This window comes from Netta rufina, assembly GCF_964035555.1.
Source record: "Netta rufina genome assembly, chromosome: 1".
Lineage (NCBI taxonomy): Eukaryota > Metazoa > Chordata > Aves > Anseriformes > Anatidae > Netta > Netta rufina.
The window spans coordinates 204,633,447-204,653,587 of record NC_140123.1 but is presented as its reverse complement, the minus strand read 5'-3'; the positions used below and the strand labels follow the sequence as shown (position 1 = coordinate 204,653,587).

Here is a 20,141-nt window from a genome sequence, read left to right as displayed (position 1 = left end):
TAATCAGTTTCCAGCTCACAGCTCGCTGAGAGTACCCCAACAGTCACACATTTCTTAGTCCTTTTCCAGTAAACGAGGACTCCAAAGAGTTATACACAGTATTTAATTACATACCAGGAGTAGGACGACTGTATACAGGCCACATTTAATTAACTAATTCCCTCATCTCCCCCTTTTCTCAGGTGAAAAGAGGTTTCCATGGTTCCTAGCATGGACACAGTTACAGTCTCCTCCAGTTGTTTGCAAAGGAAAAACGAATAACGTGTGGATTCTAAAATAAATAAGGTTGTTAATTTTGCATCTATATTACATTTTTTGAGAGATGGGGGTCGTTTGTGGTCCTCAAATGGCTCTTCAACACTGCAAGGTTTGAAATTACATATAGGGCTGTGGGGAAGGGAAGGGAAGGGAAGGGAAGGGAAGGGAAGGGAAGGGAAGGGAAGGGAAGGGAAGGGAAGGGAAGGGAAGGGAAGGGAAGGGAAGGGAAGGGAAGGGAAGGGAAGGGAAGGGAAGGGAAGGGAAGGGAAGGGAAGGGAAGGGAAGGGAAGGGAAGGGAAGGGAAGGGAAGGGAAGGGAAGGGAAGGGAAGGGAAGGGAAGGGAAGGGAAGGGAAGGGAAGGGAAGGGAAGGGAAGGGAAGGGAAGGGAAGGGAAGGGAAGGGAAGGGAAGGGAAGGGAAGGGAAGGGAAGGGAAGGGAAGGGAAGGGAAGGGAAAATTCCTCTTTATGCAGAGGGAATTCAGAATTGACATTTTACTCAGACAAAGTGCTGCTCCTTGGCCTACCAAACCCATAGGGTCACTGACATCAGGAAACCATCAGGCTTATTTCTCCCCTTCCACATCTGCTCTGGAGTACCAGACAAGCTGGTGTGGAGCAAATTCGGACTTGAAATAATCGTGTACCTTGAAAGGGAGCAGTACTGACTAAATCAATTCCCTTTTCCTGCTGCCACAAGTTCAGGACATGGGATCTTCTGTTGCCATCAAGCTCATTTCCTCCTGATCTCTGCAAATCCTACTTCGGTGTCTCTGTTTGGTGAAGGAATATGGGTTGGGAGGCCCACAGTGTTTCCAGAAACAGTGTCCAGTTATTCAGAATTTAGGTAAATCCCCACATGGACTTCCATTAACTGCTGCTGGCACTTAGCACAACCAAAATACGGAGATTTACACGCTGTATGGTTAGAGAAATACCCATTACATTGTCATGCAAATCAGGATCCCACTTCATAAGGCAGAAACGTGCACCCTTCACATTTAAAACTTCAGCTTGGTGTTGCCACTCACAACAGGGTCCAATGGACAGGCACATCGTACCTTCACGTAACGAGCACTAAAATTAATTTACTGACTAGTAAACCCATCCCCTCCTCCTCCAAAGAATCCAAAAGCACATAAAACCAACACAAATAAAAGCAACTAATTGTTGCAACCACTTGAAGCAAGATTATTATTTTTGGTGAGATTTTTCAAATAGCCCTTCTTTTCCATTCACTTCAAAATGAACTCAGTACAACAGGGAAATACATCTCAGCCCATTTCGGGGTCTAGGTCACACAGGCACTTCTGAAGCACGACACCAGCACTTCCCACAGAGAAAACAAGACAGAACAGAGGTACGAGAAGTAGCTCCGATTTTCCATTTTAGCTACTGGAACAGAGAGAAGCAGCTCCTGTGTTGATTTCTTACAAATCAATCTGGGTTGTTTGCTGTTGTTTTAAGTTCCTGGTTAGATGTACAAAATGCTGACTTACAATGCCCTTACCAGAATGCTGCTGAGCACAACAGAAGGATTTGGAGGTGGAGAGGAGTCGTTTGTTCTCAATTTAAGTTGGGAGTTTGTCATTCCCTGCAAAGTACGCAGGCTTCCAGCCCTCCAGTCTCTCAGTCCAGAACACACCAGTGAATCATCAGCCACTTGCTGGTGGTTTGTGCATACAGATTTGCACAATATATATAGAAATGGAGACTATGTTCCCTGCTAAGTCCTTTGGATTAATCTTGGTCAAAGTCTGGTGCAGCGGAAATTTCTCAACCCAAACAACATGTGAAGTAATTAAGAGAAAATATTGAGGTTGGTTTTGTGTTTAAATACTTTCTCACCACGGTGCCCCAGCCATGTACATGCCCTCAACAGCATCACAGTCTTCCCACTTCAGACCCAAATCTTCATTATCTATCACCAGAGTTTGCACTAACCATTGTAAAGATATTGCATATATAAACCTGATGACACATTACTGAAAGCACTGAGAGCTATTTGCAGACTTCCTAAGGAAAGCCACTTGAAAAGGCAGCTGGTCAGTGAAACCATGAAAGAAAGTACAAAATTAACAGAATATTGAAGCCTGTGGGCCGTCATCAAAAACTTATATTAAAACACCAAATTTTGAGTGTTGGCTGTTTTGCATATTCATTTCCTGATTCTCGCTGGTGCAGGGCAATTGTAAGGTCAAGAAAACCAAAAAACTCAGAAACTCAGAAGCGACAAAATAAACTCCAAACAGGCCCACCAGAACTAATCAGGATTTCCAAACCCTTCCGTTTGTTTCACTCATTCAAACATTAGCTCCCCCATGTGTAAAACGCAGCGTGGCATCGCCCTGGTGAGATCAGATGACTAAGTCACTTTGATGATGACAAGCATGCTGCGAAGTCGATGTTCCTAAAATGTTTTATGTATGCCACTGGTGACACACAACACATTTCAAAGTGCTGCCTGTGTGTCCAGAGCTGCAGAAACAGCAGCTTCCCAAGTGTATGTGAGCAGACTTGCAGTTGCCTTCACAAGTGGCAAGGAGCTGCTGTTACCTACCTCCAGCGTTAGCTCCTTGCATGCAAATCTCCATAAATGCTGCACCTTCTCGTCTGGCTCCAGCCCTGGAGCAAGTCCAAGAGAGAGTGAAATTGGTAAAAGAAGGAAAAAAGACGGGGGGAGAGGTAGACGAAGAAATGGATGCACGTGTGTGAATGGAGAGCAGTAAGAGGGAGGTACGGCTTGCAGAATGAAAGAGGAGGAAAACTAGAAATTAATATTCTAGCAGCTCCTTTCTGAACTTATGTATTTAAGCTTGGCATCCTCTAACTGAGGAAGGCCGAGCTTCTTCACCCACTTTGGTCTCAGTCCTACAAGTTCACTGACAGGGGCTCACCTGCAAAACACATTCGTCTACGAGCAAAAAAAAAAGGAAGATAAAAGAAATTTAAGAAAATTTTAGGTAATGCAATTCCATAGCTTCCTATAGCACAGAATAACCGAAGAAAATCATTCAGCACCCCAAGAACACAAAGCTGAGATTTCGTATCAGGAAAGAAACAGCGGGAGCTGGTAAACCTCAGGAAAAGAAAGGGCTTCTACCTTACCGCTTTGTAAATGTCACGCATGTTAAACACACCAAGCACACGGCACGGGAGCGGAAAGGCTTTTTAAGCACAACAGTTTCCAAACATTTCCCTAGGATATCAGCTCCTCTCTAACATTAGCGGGAATTTGCCTGCATGAATCCCTCCTGCACCGCTGTCAGATTAGACGCCTTGCAGCGAGGACATGATGAGCATTTGGCCTTTTCCCGTTCGCAGCATTTTTATGATGCTGCTCAGAGTACGTCTCGCTGCCTTTAAAGCTCCTCACACAGGGACCAAGTGTGAATAAGCTCAGCACATCAAAAGAGACGTGGTTTTATAGTCCCATAAAACATGTCTACAAATGCTGATGAACTACTTGTAGTGACTCCTAATTCTAGCTGACAGCAGGAATAAAGTGCAGCGGACACCGAGAGTAACCAGGGAGGGAAAGAAAAAGCACATCAGACCTAATAAAACTGTACAAGAATCTAGGGAAATGGTTAAAATCAAAGGGAGCGCACGTGTCTGCAGCCAAATTTCCATTTCTTCTACATCATCCCATAATTAATTAACAATTCCAGAAGATGAAGGCTGAGGAGCAATTCACAGGCTTCAAAATTCACATTTTGAGCACCTTTATTCAGAATACCCTTGTTGCTGCTGGCAATTGAAACGCAGACTTCCCATCAGGTGTGGTGGCCGCTTGACAACCTTCACACTCCTTCTCAGAGGACTTTCAACTTGCAAAGGAAAGACTTCGAAGTGACATCGTTGGAGCAAAGCCGCAAAAAAATATGGATATGCTCTCAAATTGGATAAATTAGGAATCATCTGACAGTGGACAAGGATTCAAAAGGCTCAGGTTTCACTCCAACTGCCAAATATCAAAGCAGGGAACACGTCATTCCCCTGTTCTGCATTCCCAAACTCAGAGCAGGCTTTCTCTCAACCTGGCACCCTAGCCAAGTTGCCCTCTGCTGTAACTTACAGTTTGGGGAAATTATTTACTGATGGGGCTCCTCACAGGTATTTGTTGCACCTTTTTCCTCCAGTAGAAGGCAGACTTTAGGGAAAATAACATGTATACATTTTTAATTCACATATATGCATTTAGCTACTTAAATATTTAGGGATAAATTCCCCTAAAAAAAAAAAGTTTAAGCTATGAATTCATAACTATGCTCAACATTAAAAGCTAAATCCACCTGATATCAAGAGCCTGTCAAGTCCATAGCAGCGTGAGGCTCTACAGTGTGGACAGAAGAAGGTGATTTTTGCCTTGCTCACATACCTGCAAACATTTCATTAAATGAGCTAATCTTTTTTAAATCTCCCAAACCATAAGCTCGGTGACCTCTTCTGCAATAAACTGCACGAGTGATCGTACACTGTTCAAACAACTCATTCTTATGCAGGGCTTTATCTCTTTGAACTTTAAAGCAAACGTTAGTGTTTATGAAATACACTGGATCAACAGCTCTGGGATAAAAACGACTCCTGAAATAAAAGCTGTAACAGAATTATTCACGCACATTTCTGCCGTGTCGCCACGCTAATACGGCAGTTCAATTAAAAAGAGGGAGATTTAATTAATTAATTAAATTCCTGGGACAGGCAATAATCCGACGTCGATAGCCAGCTCAGCTCTGGACATCTTCCAGGTGTCTGTTACCAAAGCAATTCAGTTAGCTTTAAACACACTTCACTTCAGCAGGAACCATCCTGTTAAAGGAAAACAGATCGATGGGCATTTCTGCTTCGTATTCTTTGCTTTTTAAAGGGAAGGTGTGCCACGGCTCTCTTGTTCTTTGCCCTTCCAAATGCATAATACATCTTATGCTGTGGAGTCTCTTTGCACTTGAAAACTTTCTCACCTTTACCAGGGCAATTTCAACCACCTTGAATTCCTTCTGCATCTTCTTAAGAGCTTAGGGAAGGTACCAAATGACTTTCTGTTTTGAGTGTAAGGAGACAACTTCGATCATTAGGTAAATTGGAACGAGGCTATGAAATGTTTTAGCTCAAAGGACATCACATACCCCCTTGAAGCATACTTAGCAGGACCCAAATTTAAGATGTATCTTCCTGCAAAATTATCTCGTCCCTTCCCAGATTCAGACAGGTGACATTCGTCCTGAACCGCAAATGTTCACTGAAATTTTCGTGCTGTTAGGAGATATGTACAGGAGGCAAAAAAAGGAAGTTGTGTTATATTCACTGTGCTGGATTCCTTAACAAACAAGCATGTTCTCAGCTCACTTCCACCAAGAAATGGGGAGAAAAAAAAACAGGCCAAGTATCCCACTCCATAATTTTTTAAATTCCAACTTTCAGTATCAGCATCCTGGAGAGGGTAATGCTCTCCCTTCCCCCTTTACGCACCCAACATTGAAACTGCATTTTTCAAAAGCTGCAGAAAAATCTCTTGCACAACCATCAGCCTCTCAGCTGAAGGAGAGACGAGCATTAATGAGACACACCAGTCAGGAGTCCAAGGGCATCGGTTCCACGCATTTAAAACCATTTAAAAGGAACCAGAAAAACTGCCAAGTGCATTATTTTGAGGACAACCATGAAACCATTAATTTCCACATGGAAACGTTCTGAAAAATAATGCTGCTGCAGATCCAAGACATCACCTGGTGAACTTCCTAAATGCAACAGCAATTTCATACATTGCTCTGACATTTCAACCAGCATCTATGACATATTAACATACTCATATCCGAGAATCTTGTTTTACTTTATAAGTATTAGCTGTGCCATAAATAGTTAATTCACCCTTTAAATGTGAAGTTTTGGTAAAGAGAGCTGTGGCTACTCAGCCCAGCACACAAAGAGTCAGGCAGGGAATGACAATTGCCAGGATAAAGCTTTTGCTTCCCTTCTTTGCAGCACATTCCTGCACATTCCTCACCAACACAGACGTAGTTCAAGGACCTGAGCAAGCAAAAAGTGAAGCCAGCAAAAAGCATCTGACCAAATCAACTCCCTCCAATGAGGTAACTCCTGGGAAAATAAGCAAGACTTCCAAGCAGTGGATGTAGTGTATTAAATTAAGTACAAAGGCTGCTGGACTCCACTGCCTTCCCCTGCTCACTTATGTGCTTAAGGTCCGTTAACTTTTGCTGGTAACTTGCTTACAAAGTCACCAAGTGGCTGAGCTTGCTGCAGCAGAGCCAGGCACATCCCCGAGTGCTCTAGCATGACTCCCTGAGAAGCGTGGCAGAGCAAATACAACTCAGTGCAGCTTTTCAATGAGACGCTCACGCTGCTGGCCAGCAGCCCTGGCTGCATGCTGCCGAACTGCTCCATCCCCTGCTCGCATCACGAACTCACTCCTGTGCCATTTCTCTACACGAGGAAGAAAACATTACAGCTTCTGGACAGAGGAGCTCCACGTGCCAAGGAAGAGGCTCTCTCATTCTACAGTTTCTGGTATCTCTGGCTCTGCAGCAACAAAACATTAGCATGTGGGCAGGCAGGAGGCTTCAATTTCCCTTGCCATGGTTTTCTTACGGTTTCAGCAACGGTTAGACTGCTAAATGACACTATTTGGGGAAAACACCTCAAAGGAGGACCACAAAAAAGGACAGTAATAATTGTCAGAGTTTTCTGAGCAGACAGCCCACCAGACAGCCTGAATACTCGTGTTCTGTTGCCCTGGTGCTGCTGAAGATGCAATCTGTGTCCTGGAGCACATATATGATTTCGCTTGTCTTCTGAAAAGAAAATAGAGATCGGCCACCTTCTTTGAAAAAAAAGAATGAGAACTACAACCGCAAATACCACTGCTGTTACAAAAGAAAAGAAGATCTCTTCCTTGGAGGCAAACAGCACCAGCCTAAGCTGATAACAGGATCCTGAGTAGGCACGGAGATGTCACATTTGCTGGGTGTTTTCTCTGGCAGCAGGGTATTGCACTCCTACAAAGCAGCTGACAGGACGATCACCCTGTCACTGGAAGGTGGCGTTTCTGAAGCAGCTGAATGAGCACTGGTATTATTCGGCGGGGACAGATGCCTCTTTCTCCTCGTGGCATCAAAAGACAGTGCTAAAAAAAAAAGGTGAATGAACTGCTCCAAGTTCTAAAAGCAAGGGAGAGCCATCACAGCGAGCATCAGCTGCATGCCCACTGCTGCTGCTCCCCTGACACTACTACAATGGGACAGGAGGCGTACTTGCCTTTTACTCAAGCACGTCCATCGCTCTGCCTTTCACGTAACAAAGCCTAAACAGCAGCACGTCATCACTTGGGATGGGGGAATGCCATGCATACGTTGAATTGTGCCAAAAAATAAATCAGAATTCCTCTGCTGCGTAGTCCTGAAGCAACTCTTCGTGTCAGTACAGCTCCACCTGCCAATGTAACACCCTACAATAATGGCCCTACAATAATGACGCTCTTCAGAAGGATATCCCACCCACTGCTACGCTGACGAGCTAAATTAGCTCCGTATATAAAAAGAGCAAGTTACAATTTAAACAACTTCCAAATCCCTCTTGCTGGCACGGTGATACAGCTACAGGCCAGGCTGGCTCCGGTACAAATAACTTCAAACTGTGTTTTCCTGAACAAGGCTGCCCTAATATTTCGATGAACTGATTTCTTTGTTTGTTTGTTTTCTAGCACTCCGGCAGCCGGCTCGAAAAGGTCACTCTGTCTTCCTCCTGACGAGTTCAGTATTATTCCTCTATTCACAGAGAAGGTCAAAAATATCTTATATCTGCATGTTCGCTACCTAAACATCGCCTGACTTTGCGCCACCTATCCAAAACCGTACCGCAGCGCTTTGTGCTGTTATTAGGGAGCATTCAGAAATCCAGCTTTAAAAAAAAAAAAACACAAGCTGCTCAAAACAACTCTCTCATGTTTTCCACAAAGGACAATTTCCAGCCCACCACGAGCGCACATTATTACTTTTGTGCCCAACTACAAAGAGATAACCTCGCTGCAACGGATTTCCCATGCAGGGCTGCACAATGTACGGGTGGCAAAGATTACCCATGTGAATTACCGAGCCACGTGATGCTGCTCCAAGCGTGATGAATAAGTTTCATTCATTAGGATCTGCAGGAATTGCATCGTTTCCCCGATGCGCCCCACCACTAACCTACTTCCTCCAGATTTTCATCCTCCCCCAACAGCAGGCACGTTTAAATATAAACACTTTTAAACCTGAGTTTTCTGCTCCCCCTGCCACTATTGTAAGATCTTCCCTCAAAAAATTATCCCTCTTTGAAAACACAGGATAGAACTAATTTTGTCTTGGGCTTAAAGGTTTTATTCTACTCTAAAAAAAATAATAATCTGCTCATATGAAACTAACATACAAAAAAACACAAAGCTTCCAGTAGAGAAATGGAAGATTTCCTCCTTTCCACGTCAGTCAATGCTCATCTCTTACCCTAAAACAGCAAGAGATGATGGAGTTTAAAGTGCTGCTTTTGTGCACTGAAAAAGCTATCTGTGACTCTTCTGGAAGCTGTTCAGACTCCCTCTGACGCTTGTGCTGTCAGGCCAATAGCAATGAAATCTTTACAAGTGGGCTGCTTCATATTTCTTGGCACTTTCCTTGCAGAAAGCTTGGCCACGTGTTTTCTCCCTAACACAGGAAGCTCACTCATTCTCTGGATGTGCACACCTACACATGCTTCTGTAAGAAAGTTTTATCAACGTTATTTGGTAATAGCCAGCATAACTCACGCCCAACTGCGCCACTCATGAGGAATAAAACCATCACAAATCCACACTGATAACGGGGAATTACCAGCCTTGTCATTGTGCTTCACTGAAGATAAAATCTTGGATGATTCTTGGTGCCAAGCTTTATCCTGCTACAGCAAAGTTTGCAGAACTCAAAGCTCTTCAAGGTTTTTTGGACCTCGTGGGTGACAGAAAGGAGGCTGGAGACTCCCCCCGCCAAACCCTTTCCTCGTGTCCTTAACTATTTCCTTTATTAGGACCAGACATCTTTGATTTTATGATACTCTTCTGTTTAGAAAACCAGTCATTAACCTCTGGCTGGACATTCCCAATCAATTTTTTGAAGAACAATACTGAACGAAGGAGAAAATTTATATCAAGGTGAAAACTTATTGTGATTTCTTTAAATGAAAGCACCAGCTCACTTAGAAAGACACGCAAGTGGGGAAGGAGACAGTGGGCATGATCAAAAGGCCCAGAACTTATTTTTTTTTCTGTCCAAGAAGTATTTGCATTCACAGCATGCACACACAGCCATACTTGTGTAAGCAAAAAACCTGTGTGCATCGTTGCACAGACACATAAACCTTTAGAGAAGCAGCAAAACAGGCCTGTGACCTACAATGAAAATGTGTGTTAGTGTAGGAGCCAGAGAGCATTTTTCGGGAACAGCACAGAAGTGGGATGACCAAAATAAATCTTGCCACCTCTTGTAAATTATTCCAGGCTAACTTCTTCGACCTCCTCTAGCAAATAGTGGGTGAGGTGTACACCTGTGTATTAGGCATAGGGGAAATTCCAAAATAAATACATGAAGAAAAAAAATAAAAACAATGTAATCAGAGTGTGTGTTGGGCTCACAAGTATGAGAGAACAGACGTGTGACAGACAGCTCTGCTGCCTGGGAGAGCCTCAGATCCTAAGGTGATAGGCGTGGTACCAAATAAAGCCTAAGCACGGTACAGCTTTAGTATGCTGTGGCTTAGAATATGAATCAAATCAGACTTCCCTGAAAACACGCTAGCAGCTAGTGTCTCAGCTGACTAGAACCAAGGCACACTGACAAGAGAAGACAAGCGATTAGAGCTGTGACACTTTATAAGACAGGCATGACATGGTAACATGGAACAAAAATGTCACTGTTTGAAAGCTTCTGCTAAATCACTTGGTAGGCAAAAGGAATCAACCTCTCCATACGCTATAAGGACGAAACTACAGATTTAATTTTTTTTTTCTGATATTTAAGCTCATTGGAATTTAAAAGTCTGCTATAAATGTGCCCACTTACCAAAAATCAAGACAAATTCCAGCCCAGCTGTCTCTTGAACATGACAGAACTGTTTTCTATGATATTGTGGTGAAAAAAAGCTGTCCCAAGCTTGAAGTGTGCCCACTTGAAGTCGCCTTACCTGCAAGACATCTTGGATCTTCACCCACACATCAACCATGTCGTAGAGCTTGATATCACCATCGTACTGGCTGCAAGGAGAGGCCACTGTTTGCTGAAGGTGTCCAAGGACGACAGAGTGCGCAGCAGCCACAGCGTTGAATTTGTCAAAGAGAAGCTCCAGCAGTTCCAGCAGCAACCTGCAAGCCACCAAGAAAACGTCCACTCATTGTCCAGAAGACACCAGAGCACATCTGAGCAGCAGGCAAGGGTCACAGGCTTGTGACTTCAGGCCCTGCTTTGTGACAGATGCTCTGTGCAACCAGGGAAGCTTCAAACCCCGTAGGAGCTCGAGGTGATTAGCTTCAGCTGTTAGCAGCCCAAGTTTGGTACCCGAATACTTCTGAGCACCTTCTTCCTTTTCACACTGTCCTTGATACACAGTCTCTTAACCTTTAGTGTGTTCAACTTGGGGGTATAAGAAAGACAAATATATTCACAACCACATAACATTTCAACACCATGACAGTAAAGACTGTTTTAAGTTCCCAGGTAGAGCAGCAGACAGGGATGGAGACCACCTGCCTTTCACCCAGAAGGAAGGAAGGGTGTTAATTCGACAAGAATTTACTTACCCATACAAAAAGAATGCAAGTTATTAATTTTAAATTACCAAATAAGCAGTATGGAAGGTTTTAAACAACATGAAAGATTAAAAAAAAGGATTAAACAACAGGAAACCTAAACCATCAAGCTCTTCAGTTGTGTCAATTATAAAGTTTTTTTGTAACATGCTACAGCTATAACCTCATCAAAATGTACAGCACGTTACCTGCTCCTATAGCTTCTTTACTGCCCAATTACTGTGATTAACATACCTTTGCCAAGTCCTAAATATTTTGCGATAAGGCAATGACTCATTATTTTTGATCTTATTATTTGGGAAAAGGAACATTCTGGTAACTTCACTGCCATTTGAGCAATGCAGGAACACGTGTAACCCCAACACGATGTGAAGGTAACGCTTCCCAAATCCCTGTGTTGGGCACTTCCAGGCTCTGACAGACAGGCTCCACTACATTTCAGTACAGTCATTTAGGAATTACCATGCACTTGAAGTGTGTCTTCCCAGCAGAGGTGACTGTCCCCAGAGGAGGGCAGAAGATCTGCAGGAGAAGCAGAGCTGCCTTCACTCATTAACCATCACACTACAGCCTTCTGTTTGTTAACAACCACTAATAAGGTGTGCATCCATGCCTCGGACACTTTAATTCAGTATGCAAATACTCTGCATACACCCAGTTTTGTCAGCTGTTCAAGCCAGGAGCTGGAGAGTTAACTGGAGAATCTGAGAAGCTGCTGCACATTTGCTGCTGGTACCCCAGACAGCAGGAGTTGTCTGGCACGATGCTGTGGCTAAAACCACCTACCTTAGCCTAAACTTCCAGTCTGCAAAGGACAGAAGCTTGCTATTATTCAAAACCACAACCATCAGTTCATTTTATACATATATAAAAATATATATTCACACAGACACACACAGCTGTGTAATGCTGTACATATGTAACTCTCCCACGGATCTCACGTGGACCATCCACCTACCAATGATACCAATTATACAACTTAAATTAAGTTAAGCAGAAGAGCACCTTGATATGACTGAAAGAGTCCAAGGATAAGTCCTGGAGAGTACAGTGACCAGGTCAAGTGGTCAGAATGTATGTAAGATTAAACAGAAGATGTTTTTAGGAATTGCCATTTTCATAAAAGACACAAAGACATTAATATTGCCATACCTTAAGTGGCTATAGAACTAAGACATTTAAGCAATCCAAAAGAACTGATGAGTATGACAATTTCTTTCTTATTTAGGAAAGGCAAAAATGCCTGATGAGTAAGTGTTGTTGGCACTGAAAGAGAAAACTATTACATTTTTTACAGGTCTTTACATATTTAAATAAGACGGTCAGGAGATAATCAAATGTATAGGACATACAAGTGATACAAGGAAGTTCGCTGTGGAAGGAAAGTCATTTTCCTCCATTTAGGTTTTGTATAAAGCCTAACAACTACCCTGCCCAAGGCAGAGAAGTTGCTCCTACAGAAGGAAGATCTATACCACTTCCACCCTCCCTGACCACCGTTGTCCCATCACCGACGTTATCAGTGAAGAAGACAGGGCAATGTGCAGACAAGGCTGCCTGAAAAAAACCTTGCATCGTTTTTATCCAAGTACCTTCTCCAACCTATTCTGGAGCATGGGACAGGTGACTATGGCTTCAACAGCTCCTATAAGGTAGTAGAGCTTCTCACAACAAGTACCAGAGAGGGGTTGAAGAGGCAGCCAGGGCAGGTGGCTGCTCAGCCAGAAGCCAGCAACATGAGGAGGAAAAGCAGGGGTGGAAGCACTGGGAAAGAGGAAGAATTTCCTGATGGAGGAATCAACATGCAGCTTTGATAGAAATACCAAGAAGGTGGCCTCGTGGGGTCAAATGGATTCTTTGCCACTCAGAAAAATTAGCAACACAAGCCTAAGCTCTACTAACATCCCATTGCTAATGAAAATTTAATTCTCTACATACCTCATTATTGACCCAGGAAAGGATGAATTTGCAGAACCAACCTAGCTTGATAGTTTGACAAATTCATTTTTATTGATTCTAAGTGAGCTTCATCTCACATTATCAGCTTATTTATGAAACCATTACTAAGATAGTATTACTCTGAGCAGAATTATTTGGTCTTCCCATCTGCCTGTTCTCGTGGTACAGACTGACAGAAATGAAGCTCCCCCAGCCACGTCCTTCGGCCTCCATAACACCGCGGTACATCCTCTGTTCTCAACCCAAATCATTTTTCCACTTCTGTTTTCAAATTAGCCTGCACCTCTAACCTTTATTTTATTTTATTTTCTCTAAAAGTCTTCTAAATCACTGAATCATAGAATATCCCCAGTTGGAAGGGACCCATAAGGATCATCGAGTCCAACTCCTGGCACCACACAGCTCTACCCCAAAATTCAGACCATGGGACTGAGAGCACAGTCCAAACACTTCTTAAACTCCGACAGGGTCGGTGCCGTGACTACGTCCCTGGGGAGCCTGTTCCAGTGCGTGACAACCCTCTCGGTGAAGAACCTCTTCCTGATATCCAGCCTGAACCTCTCCTTTTACAGCTTGACACCACTCCCTTGGGTCCTATCTGTGGTCACTAAAGAGAAGAGATCGGCTCCTTCCCCTCCATTCCCCCTCGTGAGGAAGCTGCAGGCTGCCATGAGGCCTCCCCTCAGCCTCCTCTTCTCCAGGCTGAACAGGCCCAGTGCCCTCAGCCGCTCCTCGTACATCTTCCCCTCCAGGCCCTTCACCATCTTTGTAACCCTTCTCTAGACACCAGTAGCCCTTCTCTGGATACTAATCCCCAGCGAAGTAGTCACTGAACCAAGCCTGTCTGAATTTAAGAAACGTTTGGACTGTGCACTTAGTCCCATGGTCTAAAATTTGGGGTAGAGCTGTGTGGTGCCAGGAGTTGAACTCAATGATCCTTACGGGTCCCTTCCAACTCGGGATATTCTATGATTCTGTGAGTAATCCATCAGGTTGTTTTTGGAAGAAGGTGACCCAAAAGAGACGCAGACCCAGGCAGTGTCAGACAGCCAACAAGACAAAACAACGTAAAATAATATGGCCTAGATTTTATGCACACGGGGTTGCAGCACCAAGTGACCTACGCAGAACACATACAGACAATGACAGGAGCCTGGCTTGGGCAATTTGTCAAAGCAACCTCGTAACCCCTTCACTGAGAAATATAGTAAATATGCTGAGAGACAGTGACACACACCCAGAAGCAACTCCTATTGTCTGGGTACTAACGGAGAATGAATCGATGCAAAGTGACTGCTGACACCTGAATGAGGTTGCTAATGACAATCCACGTGTCTTCACAGCAATAACGTCCCCTGCCTGGTCAGAGTAGTGGCACGTGTATAATTTCTACATTTATTTAAGGCTTTGAGATTAAATAAAGGGCCAGAAGCGTCTTAGAAACATGTAGGGAAAAATGCACTGAATGCAATCAATAGGATTTAGGTACAAAATCATCAGTAAACCTCTTTGTCTTTGGTCAGGTTTTCTACTACAAGTAAGGCTCACGCAATGTATCTCTCCCAAAAACCTGTCCCATAAATCTGGCACTCAAGTGGGCACGTGTCTGGATTATTACTCATCTAAAGTCAGCAGCCTTCCTTACCTCAGGAGATACCCACAAATTCATTAAGACATAGCAGTACTCCATCCTAAGGCAGCACAGGCTCCTTTGTGATGCCCTGTCCTCTGCAACCCAAGAGTTGGTTTTTTAAACATGCAGGTATTATGTTCTAATGAACCACTGACTAAGGATAATTGGTACAAAAAAAGATAGGAATCTCCTGGAAAGAGTCCAGGAGAGGGCCTGGAGCATCTGCCCTATGAGGAAAGACTGAGAGACCTGGGTCTGTTTAGCCTTAAAAAGAGAAGACGGAGGGGATCTTATCAATGTTTACAAATATATTAAGTGTGAGAGACAGAGGGATTTGGCCAACCTCTTTTCAGTGGTTTGTGGGGACAGGACAAGGGGCAATGGCCCCAAAATGGATCACAGAAAGTTCCGCCCCAACATGCCAAAGAACGTCTTCATGGTGAGGGTGATGGAGCACTGGGACAGGCTGCCCAGGGAGGTTGTGGGATCTCCTTCTCTGGAGATATTCAAGGCCCGTCTGGATGCCTACCTGGGCAGCCTGCTCTAGGGAACCTGCTTTGGCAAGGGGGTTGGACCTGATGATCTTTTGAGGTCCCTTCCAACCCCTACAATTCCGTGATTCTGTGATAATTGTGTGCGTTGGGAAACCTGAACATCAGCTGTGTCACAAGACCATGCAAACCTTTTTTCTGTGAGCTCGCTGGTGAAAAACATCTTTTATGTACACATGCTTATTAACAAGCCCAATACCTAACAGCATGGACAAGACTTGCTCCTGGCAGGTATACAGGGGCTGCAGGACTTTGAGAGAACGAACCCAATGAACTTCTGAAGATCTAAACCAAGAGCCCACTGCCTGTTGGCTCTGTGAAGACAAAACCTGAAAGTACCTAAGAGACATTGCTCCTCCCTGGGAGCTTGTTGCTTTAGAGTCATAAAAAAAAATATTCTTCATCTTAAAAACTTGGGGGCAATTAATGTTTTTTATGTACAAATATAAAAAGTGGCCACACAGAAGGTAGCAAAAAAAAAAAAAAGGGTGGAAGATCAGCGCCTGATCTCTTTTTTGGCTCTTGCACAATGAGGGGGCTCTACCTTTTTTTTTATGTAGCTACCCCAACAGAATTACACCAGAGGCAGAGATTGGAGCGAAGCATCACCTTTTTTACAGGGATAAGACGTTAGCCAACCTTTGAGGGCCACCAGACAACGTCACAGAAATGCATCCAAGGTGTTTTGTGCATACCTAACAAGGTGAGGGGAGGCTGTCCACCAGAGGGTTCAACACAGTCTCCGACCTTCCCTGCCCTCAGATCCCCTCTGTCATCTCATTAGTCATTTGATTTGCCAGAAGGAAGATTTTTTTTTATGGATATCCTTTAAGAACAGAGGCACTGAGCTCAGCGTTAGCAGACTGAGAGGCATTCATGTGTGACTAGTTTTCAGGTAACTGAAAAGCATTTTACTCACCAAATCCTAAGGTCAAATCAGCATCGTGGCTGACAGGCTAATGAACAGTTAAGTAGTTTCAGGCGCTACATCACGCTCAAATTTGGGGTCTTACAGAGCTCTCTTGAAACAGGAGGACCTCGTTGTGATGTCTTTGTTTTTTTCCTTGACAGCAGGAAAATGTCACTTAGTTCTGATTTTAAATTGTAGCTAATTTAAGGGGTGGTATACTTTTCCAGACTATAATTTATTCTTTTCAATATAAATGAATTTACCTCCTTGCTGTAAACTTCTCATGCAATTTTGGTTTAGAAACTGTTCTAATTATCTCCTTACTCGACATGAATTAAAGACTCTTTCCCCAGCTCTGGAATATAAGCATCCTAAGGGCTCATAAACTCCTACTAATCACACGCCAAAACCCATTAAAGTTTTCTGCACCTTACTAGCCCTCTGGGCAGGTTAACATCATTAAAATATGATATGATCCAATTTTATCAATTTCAATGGGCAACCAATACCCATGTCACCTCTCAAGACCAATTCATAAATCAAGTGTCAAGCATACATTACGTTCCATCATGATATCAGAGACAAAAATTCTGCCTTCTGATCCACCCAAAAAACTTGGTTTCACCAAGATATCAGTACTGTAAGGCTACTAATTCTTCAGCACCATAAGGCTACTAATTCTTCACAACATAATTGTTTCCGTGGCAATGATAATGCTAGGAATTGAAGAAAAATTCTTTACCAAGCTAAACTTTTCCTCGGGAGCACTTTCCATTATAAATATTACGTGTAATGAAGACACACATTTTAGTTTTCAGTCGTCTTCTCCACTGTTTCCCTTCGGGCAGTGATCACTGCAATGTGCAATACTACAAATTAAGATTTCAGCTAAAAATGATAGCTAGCCCTTACGGAGTCCTGTTTTAGTGACTCCTGACGAAGAGCAAAAACACAGCTCTTGGTTGGCTTCCACACTTTGCTATTAATGTAAATGGGGCTGCAAAACAATTAGAAACTTGGCCATATATTTACTGATATAATTAGTTCCATATATGATTTCTAAGCTTTGCACCTGCACCAGCTTAATTAGACTCCGCTCCACTTGAAATAAATAACTGAGCTGAATCTTCTCTTTCAAAGTTCTGTTACGTATGAACTTAAAAATTTCTCTGGCATCAGCACCAAGTGTAAAGTCATGACTCAGTGCAACGCAAGAAAATAATATTTGTTTTGGCACCAAGTGTTCTTTGCATCATACGTACCAGCAACCTGAGACAGCATTACAATTCAATCTGTTGTAAAGCTGCTTAAAACGAAAGGTTAAGGTTAAAAAAATAATCAAGTGCTTCACGTTATATGCCTCTTACTACTTAAGTAATGCTGGCTTCTACTGTGCTCCCGCCTTCAAATCTGCATTTCAAACATCTGCTTAGCCACAATATTCTCTTCTACAGCCAAGCACAGAATGAAGCATCTCCCTTACCCACCACCTTAGCTGAGAGCAACAATACCTTTCTGAGTATCTTTCCTACATTCCCAAGCCTTTCAGGTGCTCAGGGCACATCAAGCCTCTCAGCAAGACACAGGCATTTCTCAAAAAAGTAGCATTTCGGATCTCTCCTACTGCAAAAACCATTATTGTCATTCCTTCAAATGGCAAGCAGACATGACGCCCTTCTCCAGGCTTCTTTTTACAGCAACCAAATTTCATTTCAGTGTTGAAATATCCTTACCTAGGCTGATTTTCCTGGGAAATATTTTCCCCTCTCTGGTAACCATTGTCAGCCACCTGGGTTGTGGAGCGCTTCACAATCTGCTTGAGTTCTTGTTCTAGGCGATCCTGGATGGCTTTCACCGTTTCAGGGATTTTTTTCAGCTTGGCCAGCCCTTTGATGAGTATGCCCATGAAGACAGTGCTGTTCTCCTCGGGATCCAGATCCATATCTTCCTTAATTTCCAGAAGGCTTGTTTCTCGCACTGCAATATAATTTAAAAAAGCAAAAACCAAGATTTAAACTAACGAAAGCCACACTTAGCACCACACATAACACTTCAAGCAACCAAGGAATAAACAAGGAGACATCAACAGTCAGATTTTGGGGGAGGTGGGAAAGGGCAGTGGATGTTTTACTTTGCTTGTAAGGTTCCCTATAAACAAAACAGCCTGTACATTTTTATTGACTTCAAAACAGAGCTTATAGTGTCTTACATATTAGTTAGGAAGCAGAGGAAGCCTGGTGCAATTAAGATACCCATAAATGAGGCGTTCTATCACTACAAACCCCCCAAATGTGTTTCAAGGAGCTAAAGCCTCCAAATTTCTAACCCAGCTGTTTCCCTTCACTGGATTCTTCACAAGAGAGAAATTTTCCTTATAAACACTATCAAGCCTAACAGACTTCTGATGAATTCGGCAAAGTTTACCCTGCCGAGGTGAATTATTGCCCGATGTTATCCCGTTCTGCTTTATTACGTCTGTCAAGGGGTTGATGAAGCTACTCAGATCTTTTAGCGAGGCTTCTAGACAGGAAAAACTAGAAGGATTAGCGAGGATGTGGTGGATACAGCCCTCCTGAAGGCCCAGGGATCGCACAGGGAGAAATTCTGTTGCTAAGCGACATGAGGGGAAAGGCAATTGGTACCACGCTCGTTTTAAGTACCATCATTAATCAACATTTCTTTATTTACAGATAACAAAAGGATGCCTCTGCTGAAGCCTGGGTGAAGAGTTTAATAAATATATCGCAACACCAGTGAGAAGTACGTGTCTTTGAGGAACCTTGACCACAGCATCCTGGCAGATCCCCAGCCATGCTCATTAGCAGCTGGAGTGGTGGTACTTGGACAATCGGCTCCAAAGGATGTGGCTGAAGCTGTGTCATCCACCATACCGGCTCCTAGGAATGGAAATGGAATGGAAATGGAAGTCCAATAGGAATGGAAACCAAATGGCTGCTTCGTTTTCCTGGTCCCGAGCTCTGGAGAGGGCTGTTGGATGACAGATGACTCCTGTGGATTCTGCTGCTCAACAGATTTTTCGCTTCAATCAAAAACTTCTCTAAGAACCTGAATAAACATCAAAAGGTCCACTGGCAGGATTGAAATGGCATGGCAGAAATGAAAAACGGCACGTCTCAAGCAGCACGCAGCCCTGTCGCCGTCTAAAGCTGCGGCACTCTGCGCAGAGAGCAACCCTGCAAGTCAGCACGAGATCAAGAAAACGACGTCCCAAAGAGTCTGTACGGTGCCTCTTCACAAACAGCACCACGAGAAGCAGATAAAGCTTATTTCAGTGGCAGCTGACACCAACCTCCTTGCTGTATGTGACCCCAAGCACTCGCTCGTCTTTCAGCCTCCAGCACCAGCAGCACCGCCAGGTAAGAGGGAGGTAAGAAGGGACCCTACAGAGTCATCCCGCACCACAACACAGAGTGGCATCGGGTTTTAGGTCATCAGCATCGGGGCAGAGTGTCTGGGGGTCACACAGTGCTTTCTTCCCCTCTTGCACATGCTTTTTTCACTTAAATTCTATTTAAACGTGCAATTTGGTGAGTTACAGTGTCAACTTCAACCCAAAAACATCCAGAATGCGCTGATAAAAATTAAAAAAAAAAAAAGAACGATAATATAGGAAACACTTTGAATGCACACAAACCATAACACCACGTAGAAAGTCCCACCTGGATGCACAAATATCTCTGCTCAGGCTCTCACCTCCCAGCCCACGGCGCACTTTGTGCGCTGCGGACGCGGTCCACCCGCTTTGTTAACGCCGCTTGCTGTTCTTTTAAAACCACAGCACGCTGGGCACAAACGTGGGAAATGAGCTCTTTGCAACAATAGCTGGGGGGAAAACAACACTGCAAACGCTAGACGGAGGTTTTCACTTATTGTTTAAAGCTAAGAAATGAAAAAGTTGTTTTTCTGAGCTCAAGGTATGGCATTCGCAGCCACAACAGCCTTTGAGAGGTCATCACATCGCAGCCCCTCTGTAACGGGCTGTAA

The 20,141-nt window shown here is 43.7% G+C and overlaps 1 protein-coding gene across 1 annotated transcript in view; it reads right to left on the bottom strand.

The window, feature by feature from the left end:
• The window catches only part of EXOC4 (exocyst complex component 4), a 367,902-nt gene that overhangs the window by 299,444 nt on the left and 48,317 nt on the right, over window positions 1–20,141 (bottom strand). The window contains exons 6-7 of the mRNA XM_084306374.1: window positions 17,870–18,113; window positions 10,462–10,639 (exon numbers count right to left, since the gene is read on the bottom strand). Of these exons, the coding sequence (XP_084162500.1) occupies window positions 10,462–10,639; window positions 17,870–18,113 (422 nt within the window). The remainder of the gene's footprint in view (window positions 1–10,461; window positions 10,640–17,869; window positions 18,114–20,141) is intronic.